At 46.6% G+C, this 12,840-nt stretch overlaps 1 protein-coding gene across 1 annotated transcript; it reads left to right on the forward strand.

Moving 5' to 3' along the window:
• Nucleotides 1-7,299: 7,299 nt before the first annotated feature.
• Nucleotides 7,300-12,552, forward strand: LOC144770533 (ferritin heavy chain B-like). The gene is made up of 4 exons (XM_078655136.1): nucleotides 7,300-7,543; nucleotides 9,958-10,104; nucleotides 10,614-10,739; nucleotides 12,202-12,552. Exons 1-4 carry the CDS (start codon nucleotides 7,442-7,444, stop codon nucleotides 12,355-12,357), a joined length of 531 nt encoding a protein of 176 aa, XP_078511262.1. The 5' UTR covers nucleotides 7,300-7,441; the 3' UTR covers nucleotides 12,358-12,552.
• Nucleotides 12,553-12,840: the final 288 nt, after the last annotated feature.

Consider the following 12,840-nt stretch of genomic DNA (forward strand, 5'->3'; position numbering starts at 1 on the left):
CGTAACACGTGCGCTTCCAGCTCCCACAAACCACAATCACGCCACAAGCATGAAACAAAGCGCGATAGAAGCGCAAAGCATTGCAACATCAAGCGAACTAAACGCAAGGCATGTAATACAGTGCGCAATGAGCGCAAAACTACTGGCATTAACCTCAAATAAATCCGTTAGTCAACCAAGACATTAATCATATCATAAAGTAGAGAGCACTTAACTGGCTGCGTGAGCAGCAAAGAAAGAGGAGGAGACACAGGATGCAGCAGCTCTTATGGGGCTATACAGGATGTGATGTATGTACAAGCATCATGGGAAATGTAGTTTTTATTGCATACAAAACGTTTTTCATTGGCTGCTGTGAGTGGCAAATATAAGAAAGAGAAGCATAATCCGAAGCCTCCGGTCCTGTAATAGAATCGATACTGTATAGAATACACACCCCTCCGCCTCTGGGCCCAAGCAGCGCCCCCAGCTTCAGGATTCGGGCGTTTGAAGCGGGCACACCTGGCTTGAGAATCCTCCAAGGGTGGCTGCACCCATTCATTAGAACATTCTAAGCGCATGCGTGTTTCATTCCCGTGCTTCACAGCATCCATTTTTGGGCGAGTTTTGTGGTAAACCTGTGTCGTTCAGAGAGACTGTGGGCGACCTTCCGGGCAGTTGTGGTGGCCTGTATTTACTTCCAGGAGATTGGGCGTCAAACCCTGAAGCGAAGAACGCTGTTCACTAAATAGCAGGACTTGTACTCAGGGAGATGTGGAGTGTCTCTCCAGAAATTGATGTAATAAAGAAGTGAATTCGTGTGCATGTTTGTGACAAGACTGAAGTCTGGGAGTAGCTCAGAGCTGACAGCCAGCCACATCCTGGTGGCATAATTACCGGCTATCAAAGAAACTGTGTGGTCTCCAGCGTTATCCACAATAGCTCCAGAATACATCCTTTCCTCAAGTTACCCGCTGTCCTGCTCTTTCCTTCCCCTAGTCCTGGGAAGCGCGCTTTTTTGTTTGTTGCAGTTTTTATATAGTGCTAACTGGACCCAAAGGTGTTGGAGCGCTTTAAATGAGCACCAGTTGCTTTACACAAGGACACATTAATTTTTGCAGACACAGAGAGATTAAGGGATTTGTCCGGAATCAGAGGATGTGGAGTGTCCCTGACGAGACTCAAACAAACCTGGTTCCCTAGCTCCAAAGTCGGCATCTCAGGTCTTTATGTTACAAATCTATGCCCATTGTTACATTACCCTAGAAACGCTGGCAGTGATTAATTGACTCGATGGGGTGTTTATGCCATGGAAATGGGAGTCACCGGCATACACGTATGAGCCATACTGCATGGGCTCTCCCAATGTGGGGCACTTTTTTAGGTCTCGCCTAGAGGAAAGCAAAAGCGAAGCTTTTGCTGTCTAGGGAGACAACTTATGTCGCCACTTTCCAGGGATTCCGGGGAATGTAGACTGCAGACTGTGACGAGCTTGTCCTCCTGGCGATTGTATCTCGTGAGCGCGCACGTCGCGTCGCCGTCCCTGCTATTCCCATGCACAGAAAGGCTCCCGCACGCATGCGCACATACACACACTGCATACACACACACACGCACCCCCCCTTTAACAGACACACGCGCAGACAGACACACGCACGCACAGACACACTACAACAGACACACGCGCACACCCCACCCCCACTCACCCCTCCTCCTCCGCAACACACTCACCTGTTCTGGCGGTGCTCGGCGTGCCTCTCGGGCGGCGGTTGCGCTTTGCGGGGCTCTCTCACCACATGAGAGCCCCGCCTTCTTCATGGGCCCGGCCGCTCTTCACCCGGTCCCCCATCTCGGGACCGGGACTCGATCAGGAGCCCTCGGGGCTCCTCGGACAGTGGCTTCTCTCTCGCGCCGCGATGGGGGCGGGACTTCCGGTTGGGGCCGCGCTGCGATTGGCCGGCTGCCCAACCGCTTCCGGGTCGTCGCAGGCAGCGCGGCGGCCCGGCGGGAAGCGGGAACTTGTTTTAAATCTAGTTAGTAATCCAAATAGTTGGTGTGGGATCTATCTAGTTAGTGACCTGTTTTGCGGTTCAGGTTCAACCTTGGAGTGTTCAACAGAAAACCTTTGAGGAAACGGTGCCTGTGAGGTGGGGTCAGTCTGGGTATAAATATTCTTCCTGCTGGGGATTTGCATGTTTCGCGGTGCTCTGGAAAAAGAGCTTTCCTTGTTGCTAGTCTACATTATATGCTTCAGTCTGGCCACCTTTCACCAGCATCACGCTGCTCGTCCTCTCTTCAACTGTGACCTCCCCTCCAGGTGACATGGCACCGCATGCAGGCTTCTCTTTATTGAGCCTCTGGCTCCACCTATGGTGCCTCGAGGAGCATAGGCGCTTTGCTGCCCGGAATCCACACGTGGGCTCCTATTGCTCACCTTGCTGCTAAAAGTTATAAGTCGCCGAGTTTTCCAGTGATTCTGCATTCAACTGTCCCGTAGGAGCCTCCCAGTCTCAATAGATTTGTTAAGTGTGGCACCATCTTAGACACAGGGTCTTCAAGTCAGCAGTTCTCTGATGACCGGCGGTCAGCATCACAGGGTCTCCCGGGTCTAACCAGTCACTGCAAATAATTTCTATCTATTTATAGGGGTTGAGTGCAGCATTTAGTGGGCCCCATGGTTTCAGATTGTGGCACGCTAGAGAAGCACAACCATTTTGGACTGCGTCATAGCACTGCCCTAGGGCTACTTTTTTTAAACAGAAAAAGCAAGATTTGTCTCAAGATTTTGTGGAGAGGATATGAGACCTATTCTTTGGGTCCTGGTACATTGGCGTTTACTGGGGAGTATACATGATATCTGCTATCCTTTAGCATTTGAGTTCCTAGGGCTAAAGAAAACAGCTGCTTACCTTGGTTATGATAATCCTGGTTGATACATATTCTTACGAGATTCCTCATCTTATGCCTATCTTTTAGAAGTATATTACGTGCCAAGCGGTGTGCTGGCATTAATTCAAATATGCTGTTTTTTGTTTGACTTTATTTGTAGAACATGTTTAATTGAGTGAATATCTCCAGCAAAGCAAGTTAAAGTGGTTTTCAATTAAATGCAACACAATACAATTTTTATGTGACGCATATTCTCATGTGAGTCCAACCTAACTGAAACTGAGATGTTGTTTTCTTAATAAAGAGGTGTGCAAAGAAAACCCAGAAAACAATAGTCGAGTCCACCATGTACAGTCAAACAAATCCCTCACTATCACTGGTGCAGAAGCACCTGGTTTCCTTATTTGGGGGTTGCCGAAGGCAGGTCATTGCTGGGTGGGGCCCAATGAAAGAACCGCGACTGGGCAAACAGAAACAGTTCATCCCTTGACAGCAGTCAGGAGAAAACATTTGCAATGCAATTGGTCTCGCATTTGCAAAATTTTAAGCTATTGGCATTGTAAATGACAATGCCTTTTATTTATATGTTTTCAAAACCAACACATAGATAAAAGGTTTGTCATTTACAATGCCAGTAGCTCAAAGTCTCACAAACGCGAGACCTATTGCATTGCAGATGCTTGTTCTACCAAGCTTGCAAATGAAGGACCACTGTTTTGGGTCCCAGGTCTATGTCCTGTCCCAGTATGACAGTATATACACTGACGACCTCTAACTTTAACCTTGTTTTACTAATCTGTTGGTTAGGCCAAGGCGGCTAACGCCTCTCACTGCCACTTCCTCGTGAATATGCCCCTTAGTGTTTACACAGAGAGTGTGTTTACAGGCATATACTGCGCCTTGCTAGATAGTTTCTAGACACTGATCACAAGTGTTAGTATACTAGACACTAAAATTAAATTCATCTTGTGAACTTGAGGGCAGTGGAAGGATGGCAGCCATGCGATTTTTTAGGTCGAGCCTAGCGCAGCGTGCTATGTTGCTCTAGGAGAGGGCCTCTTGGAATCACTCCAGACTTCCAAGAGACTTCTCCGTGTGGGTCGGACTCCTCCATTGGCCTTTGCGTGTGGCTTTCAAAAATAAAAGCACACAAGTGGCCAAAGGCGGGGGTATGTCCCGCCTTTTCTGTGAACGTTCACTCCAATGGCCTATGGGTCTCGGGAGTAAGCGCAGCGAGCAGTGGTGCGCAGTGTGCCAGCTGCATTCCATTCTGGGTCAGGTTACTAATTAACCCAGCGTGGTCGCAAAACGCTTTCACTTTCGGGACTGCGCTTGTCAGCGCTTGTTAATGAATGCCACCACGGTCTTGTAGCAAACACGGGGATGGTTACAACATTTGTGCATTATTGGTGACCATCTATAAAGCTGCGTCATATGTCCCTGGAGTGCGAGGTTTGGGGTGTCGTCTAGTGAGAATCCGCTCAGTGGAGCCTTCGGAGAGATTTGTGTATTCATTGTGCTCCCTCTGTGCAGCTTTATGCGTGGCTGGAAGCCACATCCTAGCGATTGTGGCTCTGACCCTACTGACTATGGAACAGTCCGTGCAGATGGACAGGTCTTCCTTAGCACCGGGTACGTGGCTTCCGGGTGGTTGGGGTGCAAGAATAACATGCTGTGATGTCCTCAGTTCTGTGGCCACTGAATGTGACGAAGAAACGAACCATAGATATTTCAACAGCGCATGTAGGAAAAAAGCAGTGCATTGCTTGTTTTTTTATGGTGCGTTAAGGCAGCAAATTTATATTTATAAATAAGCGTGCCCCTCTTGTATAGATCTGTTCCATTCTGTTTTCTATTTGTGGTAAATCCATAGATATTGTCCATTTGTATAAAAGGATGAAGTTGTTTGGCATCGGCTGAGAGTAAAGCTTCTTCACAGCTAGTAAAGGTTGAAAAATTGACTTCTTGTTGTCACTTTTTTTTTCCTGATCTGTAAAAACTCTGCTAACCTTGTCCCCTTCCCGACTGCCGGCCTTTTGTTCCCTGAGAATGGAGCTAAAGCGCTTTTCTACCCCCATCAGAGGCAATATGGGGAACCCCTCACGCACTGGGGCTGTGGTAGGCTTCACAGCTTATATTGCACTGCTCTTACCAAACACGCATTCCCGAAAGGAGGATATCAATGTGTCCATGGAAAGACACACATTTGTAGTTATAAAGATATAATTGAGTCTCAGGACTGATGGTTACATGTTTTACTTGGAGGCTTCCGCTGTTAGAAAACTCTTAGTCGAGTACAATTATGACATTGCATATTCTAGTCAATCAGCAGTAGTTTTATATTTTAAAACAGTAAGCTCGAAAACAGTTCTTTTATTTGTATTTTTGCATGGGTACTTCATTATTTTTGAGAATTCCAATAAATGCATTTAAGAACATATTGCTCTATGCTTACAACTAATTGTACGCTTACAGTATGGGTGATGTTCTAAAGAGGTGGACGTTTCCTACTGGCGGCATTGGTTCTAAATAGGTGTGCATTTCTCTGGTAGCATCAATTTTTTTCCTTTCCTTTCTAAGGCAATCATAATGCTTCCAGAATTCGTTTAGTAGGACATAGATTTGGAATAAGCTTTCCTCACACCCAAAAATATCTGGATATTCGTTATATTTATGTAATGTTCCCACATGGTTTACTAAGGAAACCTTTTTTTGCAACGTTTTACCATTTTATATATCTGCTCCTCATTTTAATCTTGTTTCTTACATTTCAATAGTACCAGGCTGCATTCTTCACGCTTGTGTTCTCAATAGTGGAAATTTCTTGATGTGACACTGATATTTGCGGCATTGTGTTTCATGCGTGAAATATTCATCCTAAGAAAAAATCAAGTCATCAGCTTTTCAGATTATTTCTCCATGAACCTTTACACCAGAAATCTTTTTTTACATCCTTTTTATATGCTCAACTCCGGTGTATGAAGGAATACCCCACAAAAAGCAGTTGAAGAAAGCGCTGTCTGACAATATTGACTTGGGCGTACCCATCCTGGGGCATATAAACAATAATTTTGCATTAGGACTTCTAGTTTGCTCAAAATTAACATGAATCTGCTTGTATTTTAACTTTGAGTGTCTTTTGAGTCTGTTTGCTACCTCTTACATTTTGTTTGCTTTAGATACTTGCACAAGTGTCACCATTGCCTACGTAACGTTTGTTCTTGTGTTTGAGTATCTGCCATTTATTGCAGTACTATACCTCTACTTGTACTTTGTACCATTCTGTAACCTGCACACGTCACTTTTTCCTCCTGTAATGTACCGTTTGCTACCTCTTGTATTTGTTTGCTGACGATTGTCACTTTTGCCTCATGTAACTTAATGTTTCCTTTTGTAATTTGTTCACTTGTAATGTTCTCCTCATGTATCAGTACTGTTCCTATTGTGAAGCGCTCTGACACCTTCGGGTAAAGTCCGCGCTATATAAAAACCCATTAAATAAATAAATAAATAAAAATAAATGTCAAAACCCTCCATTGTCAAAACCCTCCACCATTGTGAAGCGCTCTAACACCTTCGGGTAAAGTCAGCGCTATATAAAAACGCATAAAATAAAATAAATCAAATAAAATACCATCACTCCGTCGACCTCCATACACCACCTACACTCCATTGACAAATCCAATAGGTCTCCCATCGGCGAGACCTATTGGCTTTGCCAATGCTTGTTTTTTAACCAGTCAAATTTATAATGCAGAGTTCTTTTCAGCAGGTACATTAATTTACCAAGCTAGCTACCAGGATCATTCTCGTTACTGTTCATTTAAGCTATTATCATTCCACAATTGCCTTCATAACGTTTGTTCTTGTACTTGAGTGTCTGCCATATATTGCAGTATTACACCTCTAATTGTACTTTGTTTTCTCTTGTAACCTGCACACATGACATGCCACTTTTTCCTCCTGTATTGAACCGTTTGCTACCTCATGTATTTTGTTTGCTCACAATTGTCACTTTTGCCTCATGTAACTTAACGTTTGCTTTTGTAATTTGTTCCCTTGTAATTTTCTCCTCGTGTATCGTTACTGTTCCTATTGTGAAGCGCTCTGACGCCTTTGGGTAAAGTCCGCGCTATATACAAACGCATAAATAAATAAATATATACATTTCGCTAATCTCGTACTGGTGAAAAGGTGAGTCGTGTATGCTTCGATAAACAGGGAGGGGTAAACTATGTCTCCAAGAAAGGGAGGGGTGTACTTTGCCCGGAAAAAGTGTCAGTCTGGCAGGAAGCGTAAATTGCACAGTCACAGTGAGAGGTGCTGGTTGGGTGTGCAGCTGGACGAGCGTCTCTTCCTATTGGTGGACGGGGTTGTTAGTCTCCTGTTTTACGCCCGCCCCTCTCAGTATAAATACAGGCCCTCTTTGTCCCTCCCCAGACATCAGCTCTGAGTTGTGTTCTTGCTTCAACAGTGTTTGAACGGAACGTGGCTCCGAGTCCAGCGCTCTCCTGAAAACTTTATCCATCTTTTACCTACATCTATCGCCAACAACCACACCATCAGCAACGCCATGGAGTCCCAGGTGCGCCAGAACTACAACCGCGAGTGCGAGGCGGCCATCAACCGCATGATCAACACCGAGCTGTACGCCTCCTACGTCTACCTGTCCATGGTGAGTTTCTGTCTGTCCGTCTCTACTGTTACTAGTGAGTTCTGTCTGTCCGTGCTGCACTGGTTGCAATAAATGTGTCCTCACTACGCTGCCAGAACCAAATTGTAACATCCTACATTAACCCGTGGATGGGTAGTTACTGTTTCTCCTTACTTCATGCGGCACCCTCTCGGTTTATGCCTTCGTGTGCTGGGGCATGTTGACTACAGCCTTCAGGGCCTCGTCCTGCTTTTCCGTCTAAAAAATAATGCATACCCTCACGCTCTTTGTTTCGCTGTGTGCTCTTGTGCGGACTAACGCGAGCAGCGACTGCCCCCTGGTGGTATTACATGGACAACGGTGGGTTTTAGAGTCCAGTAGTGTCTGGCATTCTCCATCCGTACCAGGAAGAAGAATCCCGGTTTATCGTTGACGTGACGTAGGTTCTGCGTGAAAATTAAAAAAAAAATGGCAGACTGAGTTGTTCCAAAAGTGCGGTGGAAGGATTCCCAGCATGTGCCGCTGAAAAGGCCTCCTTTTGTACTCCAAGGCTTCAAAATGGAGGCGGCCCGTCTCCGCTTGGAGAAGCTTTAGCGCTGCCAGGGACCAAAGCTTTCCCCGGCCCCCTCTTAATCTGTGAACACGTTTCGATTCCGCTCTTTTGTCGCCCCACCACCGCCAACTTTCGGTCCCATATCGCTCTTTTGCAGCCTCTGTATGCACCTACAATCTTTATGGTTGGAGAAACTGTACAGTGGAGAGCTCCAAACAAAAATGCACACAACAATACTTAGTTAAAGTGATGTAGTAGTAGAAATGGAGACCTACGATTGCTTTTCTGCCTATGCTTTGTCCTAACTAATTTCAAACAAACTTATGCGAAACTTACTTTCGTTTTTGACTAAATCGAACACCGGCAAAGATAATCTGGCACGTGCCGGGCTTTTGTGTTCGTTATTTTGTAAAGATTTAGTGTTTAGTGATCAAACAAAACCGATCCCAACCAAACGAGACTTGCCATGTTTGGACAGTTTAGGGTAATTTTGTTTGGTTCTTGCAGGTGGAATCGGACCATTAGAACCAGACAAATTTGTCTTGTTTGTGAACGTGTCGGGCAGCTTTTTTTTTTTTTCTGGCCCTGCTCCACCCAGAAAGCATTGCAGGAGCTGCGCGAATGGTAATGTTTTTAAGGGCGTCACGGATGAAATGTAGGTGCCTTTTTGTAGCCCCGTTTTGCTCCACACGTTACTTAAAATCCTACACATTTTAAGTTGTACAGCATGGTTTCTTCTATTAAGTAGGACGGAGAGGACTCGAACAGAATTTAAATAGCAGCCTGATTATAGAAACCAGGCTAGGACGATGGTCTATGATCATGTTTGAGGTTGCTAAGGGCTGTTTCTTTAGAGCGTTTGAAGGCGGGGCTGAATGTTACCGTTCTGGGGAGGCATTGCCACTGACTGGCTTGTGTTCTCTGGTATCTGGGGTCAGACCGTAAGAGTTCACACTCCCTTCAGCAGTATCTCTAGCCACCTCGGGGGCATATGGACTAGCCCATCCGTCTTCTGGCCAATAATAGCGTGAGGCCTGCTATCTTTTATCCCCTATACTCGTAGGACGGGATTCCCTTGCTCAAACACTCGCGGGCAGTAGTCCTTCTTCCATGGTGACTCGGTTTGCTTGGATTTCGGTTGCAGGCCAGCCTGACATGCCTTATGGCTTTAGGTGTTAGCTTGTGAGCTGTCGCTCGGACGCTTTCTGATTCCGGTTATCCCTCGGCCTGGGCTTTGCGCCCTACGACCTGCCTCCACGTATAGGTGCTGGTGCTCGAAGAGTGGTTGGTGTTGAGTTTGGTTCCGAGTGCGGCGCTGGTGTGATCACCATTTACCCTAGGCAACCCTACCTACACTACCCGCCACTTTGAGACTCGGTTCTTGCATTCCCCGGGATTTACCGGAGTTCCTACAGGGCTGGTTTTTGGTGGTCTCGCCAGGTTCAGGCCGGTACTGTGCTTTTGCAACCTTTCAAGCCAATGTTGCAGTAGACCAATCATTGCACCTCCGTGCCTCTGAAGGCCTTTCAGTCAGTGAGTGACAGATTTTTGGACTGTTATGATCGCTTAAGTTGCAGTGATACCCAAAACACAATAGATGTTCGATCCCTTAGAATAGGGCCTCTTGTACACTAGTAGTGCCAATTTGATGAAAGTTTGAGGGGGGGGGGGGGCGAGGGGATTCAAAAGTGCCTCATAGTACTTAAATGCACGAGACCCGCCCCTCCTCGCACAATGACATTTTTGAAGTTGACAGGTATGAGGGTGTTCACCGGAGTCTGCTCCCCTGTACCCCCAGCTAAGCTGAATTTCTGATGGCTGTTTATAGATGACTGTATTTTTATGCAACATTGTGACTTGTTGCTGACCCTTCTTTCTACAGTCCTACTACTTCGACCGGGACGATGTGGCCCTGAGTCACGTGGCCAAGTACTTCAAGGAGCAGAGCCACGAGGAGCGCGAGCACGCCGAGAAGTTCATGAAGTACCAGAACAAGCGCGGGGGGCGCGTGGTGCTGCAGGATGTCAAGGTGAGCGCGCGCAGTACTTACTGCCGGATGTTAGAGTGCGTGTGATGCTGCTGCAAGATGTCACTAGTCGTACATCAGGATGTCGTGGGGAGCGTGCATGGTGCTGGATGTCAAGATGAATGAGTGTGAGTGGCACTCGCGGCCGGATGTTGAGGTGAGCGCGTATACTGCTGCATGACGTCATGGTTGGCTCGCATTGCACTTACGCAGGAAGTGGAGGTGAGGACGCGTGGTACTGCAGGATATGGTGCGCGCTCAAGGATGCTTCCACAGGAAAGTCTCGGGCATGGGAACACCTTAGCTCTCCAGGAAGAGTTGAGGCATTGGGGTAATGAAGGGGTTCGTAAGGGTGCTTGGATGCCTTTTGTATTGTTGCTCAATGGTTGTTGATGCTGACAGGTGCGTGCCTATAGTTTGTCTCAATGAGTCCCAGCTCTAGTTCATCATGCCATGCAACCGCTACTCCTTGTTGTTCTGACATACTCACTGACTCTCTCAATCCTCCGTAGAAACCCGAGTGTGACGAGTGGAGCAACACCTTGGTAGCCATGCAGGCGGCCCTGCAGCTGGAGAAGACCGTCAACCAGGCCCTGCTGGACCTGCACAAGGTGGCATCTGACAACGTGGACCCCCATGTAAGTGTCCAGGCTTGTCTCTTAGCTTTACCCTGCAGGTGAGGAGGGAGAGCAGACCAAGATCCCACCTCCTGTACTTGCGCTTCCTCGGGAAGCTCTGCACTGACCTTGGGATTGGGTACTTCCTAGTCTTGTAATCTCATGCACTCCCTTTGCACACTTTTGTTTACTCTGCCAACATTTGCATGCCACTTCATCCACCACTTCTACACGAACCCCACAATTCGGAATCTTTTCGTCTCATTCAGTGTATCGAATCCACCTGCAACCTAAATTGATTCTGGTCTGAAAACCACTTTAAATGCACCTCTTCATTCCGTATATCCATGCGTATAAACTACACTTCGCCAACCATAATGACGTGGCCACTCCCAAACCTTCATGTGCAGCTTGCAGACGTTTTCACCTCCAGGGTGACCATGGACTATAATATCCTACGTATTAACCAAACCACAAGTTTATGCCTCACGTTATGCAAATCACTTTTTGTTCAACTGTCCACGCAGCCCCAGTAAAGGAACTCCTTAACTGTCTACTCACTCCTAACTCTGACAGTTCAGCAGTTTTTTTTAAGACTTTGTGTAGAACTATAGTCTTAACATATTTAAGAGTTCATTCACACATTTGACCAACTGTGCGCATCGTACATATAGAAATAGAACATGCATTCGCTGCGCAAATATAGTTTCTGGTGAAGTGTCCAGGGAATCTACAGAGGGCAGCGCTTGAAGCTGGTCCTACCCGCAAAGGGTGTCCTTTCTTCAGGAAGATACAGGTTCATGAGCAAATCCAGGTGAGGTCAGGGTGATGGCTCACCGGTACACCTCTAAGAGCACCCTCAATCATGTCTTTTCCATACCCTGCTTGTCTATTGCTTTTGATATCCCTGGGTAAGTAAGGGGTGAATTCTGTCACAGCAATGTGGAATGCAGGTGTAATTCTCTAAACATGAATCCAGTGCTTAATTTGAGCTGGTGGTTGGCAGCACTTTGAGGGCTGCACTTATTTGTCTGCGTCATTTATTGGCGGAGCGCAAGATAAATTTCTTACTGGAAAGACCGAGGATGAGTGACTCCAAAACTGCCACAAAGGGGAAGAAGGCAGGAATACTGTGGGAGGGAGTGTCATTAAAGATGTATGATGTCGTTTTTGCTACTGATGGCCTTGTATTCTGCACTGACATTTAATTGCGCTGGCCGCAGGCTTTTGAGCAGAGCGTTGGGCACCTGCACACACTTCCACAAATTAAGCCCTGATAATCTTACTCTGCAAGGATTAGCTTTGTGTAATAGTGGCTCCAGTGAATCTTACCTCTTTGAGTGCTCCAATGCATAAAGTGATCTGAATTGTGAAGCCTGGCCATAGACCACTTGTCACACGAGCTTCCAGTAATGGACTGATCGCTTTCAGGTTATTTATCCCGGTTCTGTCTAGTCATTTACCCTATTTTTGTCTCTTACAGCTCTGTGACTTCCTGGAGTCCGAGTACCTGGAGGAACAGGTGAAGTCCATCAGGGAACTTGGCGATTACATCACCAACCTGAAGCGCCTGGGTGTGCCCCAGAACGGCATGGGCGAGTACCTGTTCGACAAGCACACCCTGGGGGAGAGCAGCTAAGCCCCCCCTAGGAAGGGAACACCGGCCTGCTGTACACACACCAACGAAGCCTCATTGTTCTGTCATTTACACTGCTGTGACTCGATCAAAAGATGTATGTGAAGTGAAGTTCTTGTATATGTATCCAGGCTTCTGGCAGTGGCTGCTGTGCTTGTCAACATGTTTCCAAGAAATAAAGGTTTTCAGGATCAACCAGTCTTGCTACTTTTTATAGTGTCCTTTATGGAGCCGTGCTTGTTATGACTCTTAATTGCTGCGTTTTTTGGTGTTTAATTACTATGGTTCTGTCTAATTTCTATGTTTCTCATTTTCAAACCTTCACTAATCTCCCCGACTGTTCCTGTACCCTTCTGGGAAGGGGATACTAATGTTGGGGATACAGCCCCCCTAAAGGTATCATAGCCCTTGGTACTGGCTCACTGCCTGAAAGAACTGAAGCCTCAAAGAGAACACAGGTGGGTCTTTAGACCCTCGCACACTGTC

This window comes from Lissotriton helveticus, chromosome 7 (genome assembly GCF_964261635.1).
Source record: "Lissotriton helveticus chromosome 7, aLisHel1.1, whole genome shotgun sequence".
NCBI lineage: Eukaryota > Metazoa > Chordata > Amphibia > Caudata > Salamandridae > Lissotriton > Lissotriton helveticus.

Coding starts and splice junctions, on each gene's coding strand:
- LOC144770533 (XM_078655136.1), top strand. CDS start 7,442: ATGGAGTCCCAGGTGCGCCAGAACTACAACCGCGAGTGCGAGGCGGCC. Junction 7,544..9,957: donor CCTACGTCTACCTGTCCATG/GTGAGTTTCTGT, acceptor TTCTTTCTACAG/TCCTACTACTTCGACCGGGA. Junction 10,105..10,613: donor TGGTGCTGCAGGATGTCAAG/GTGAGCGCGCGC, acceptor AATCCTCCGTAG/AAACCCGAGTGTGACGAGTG.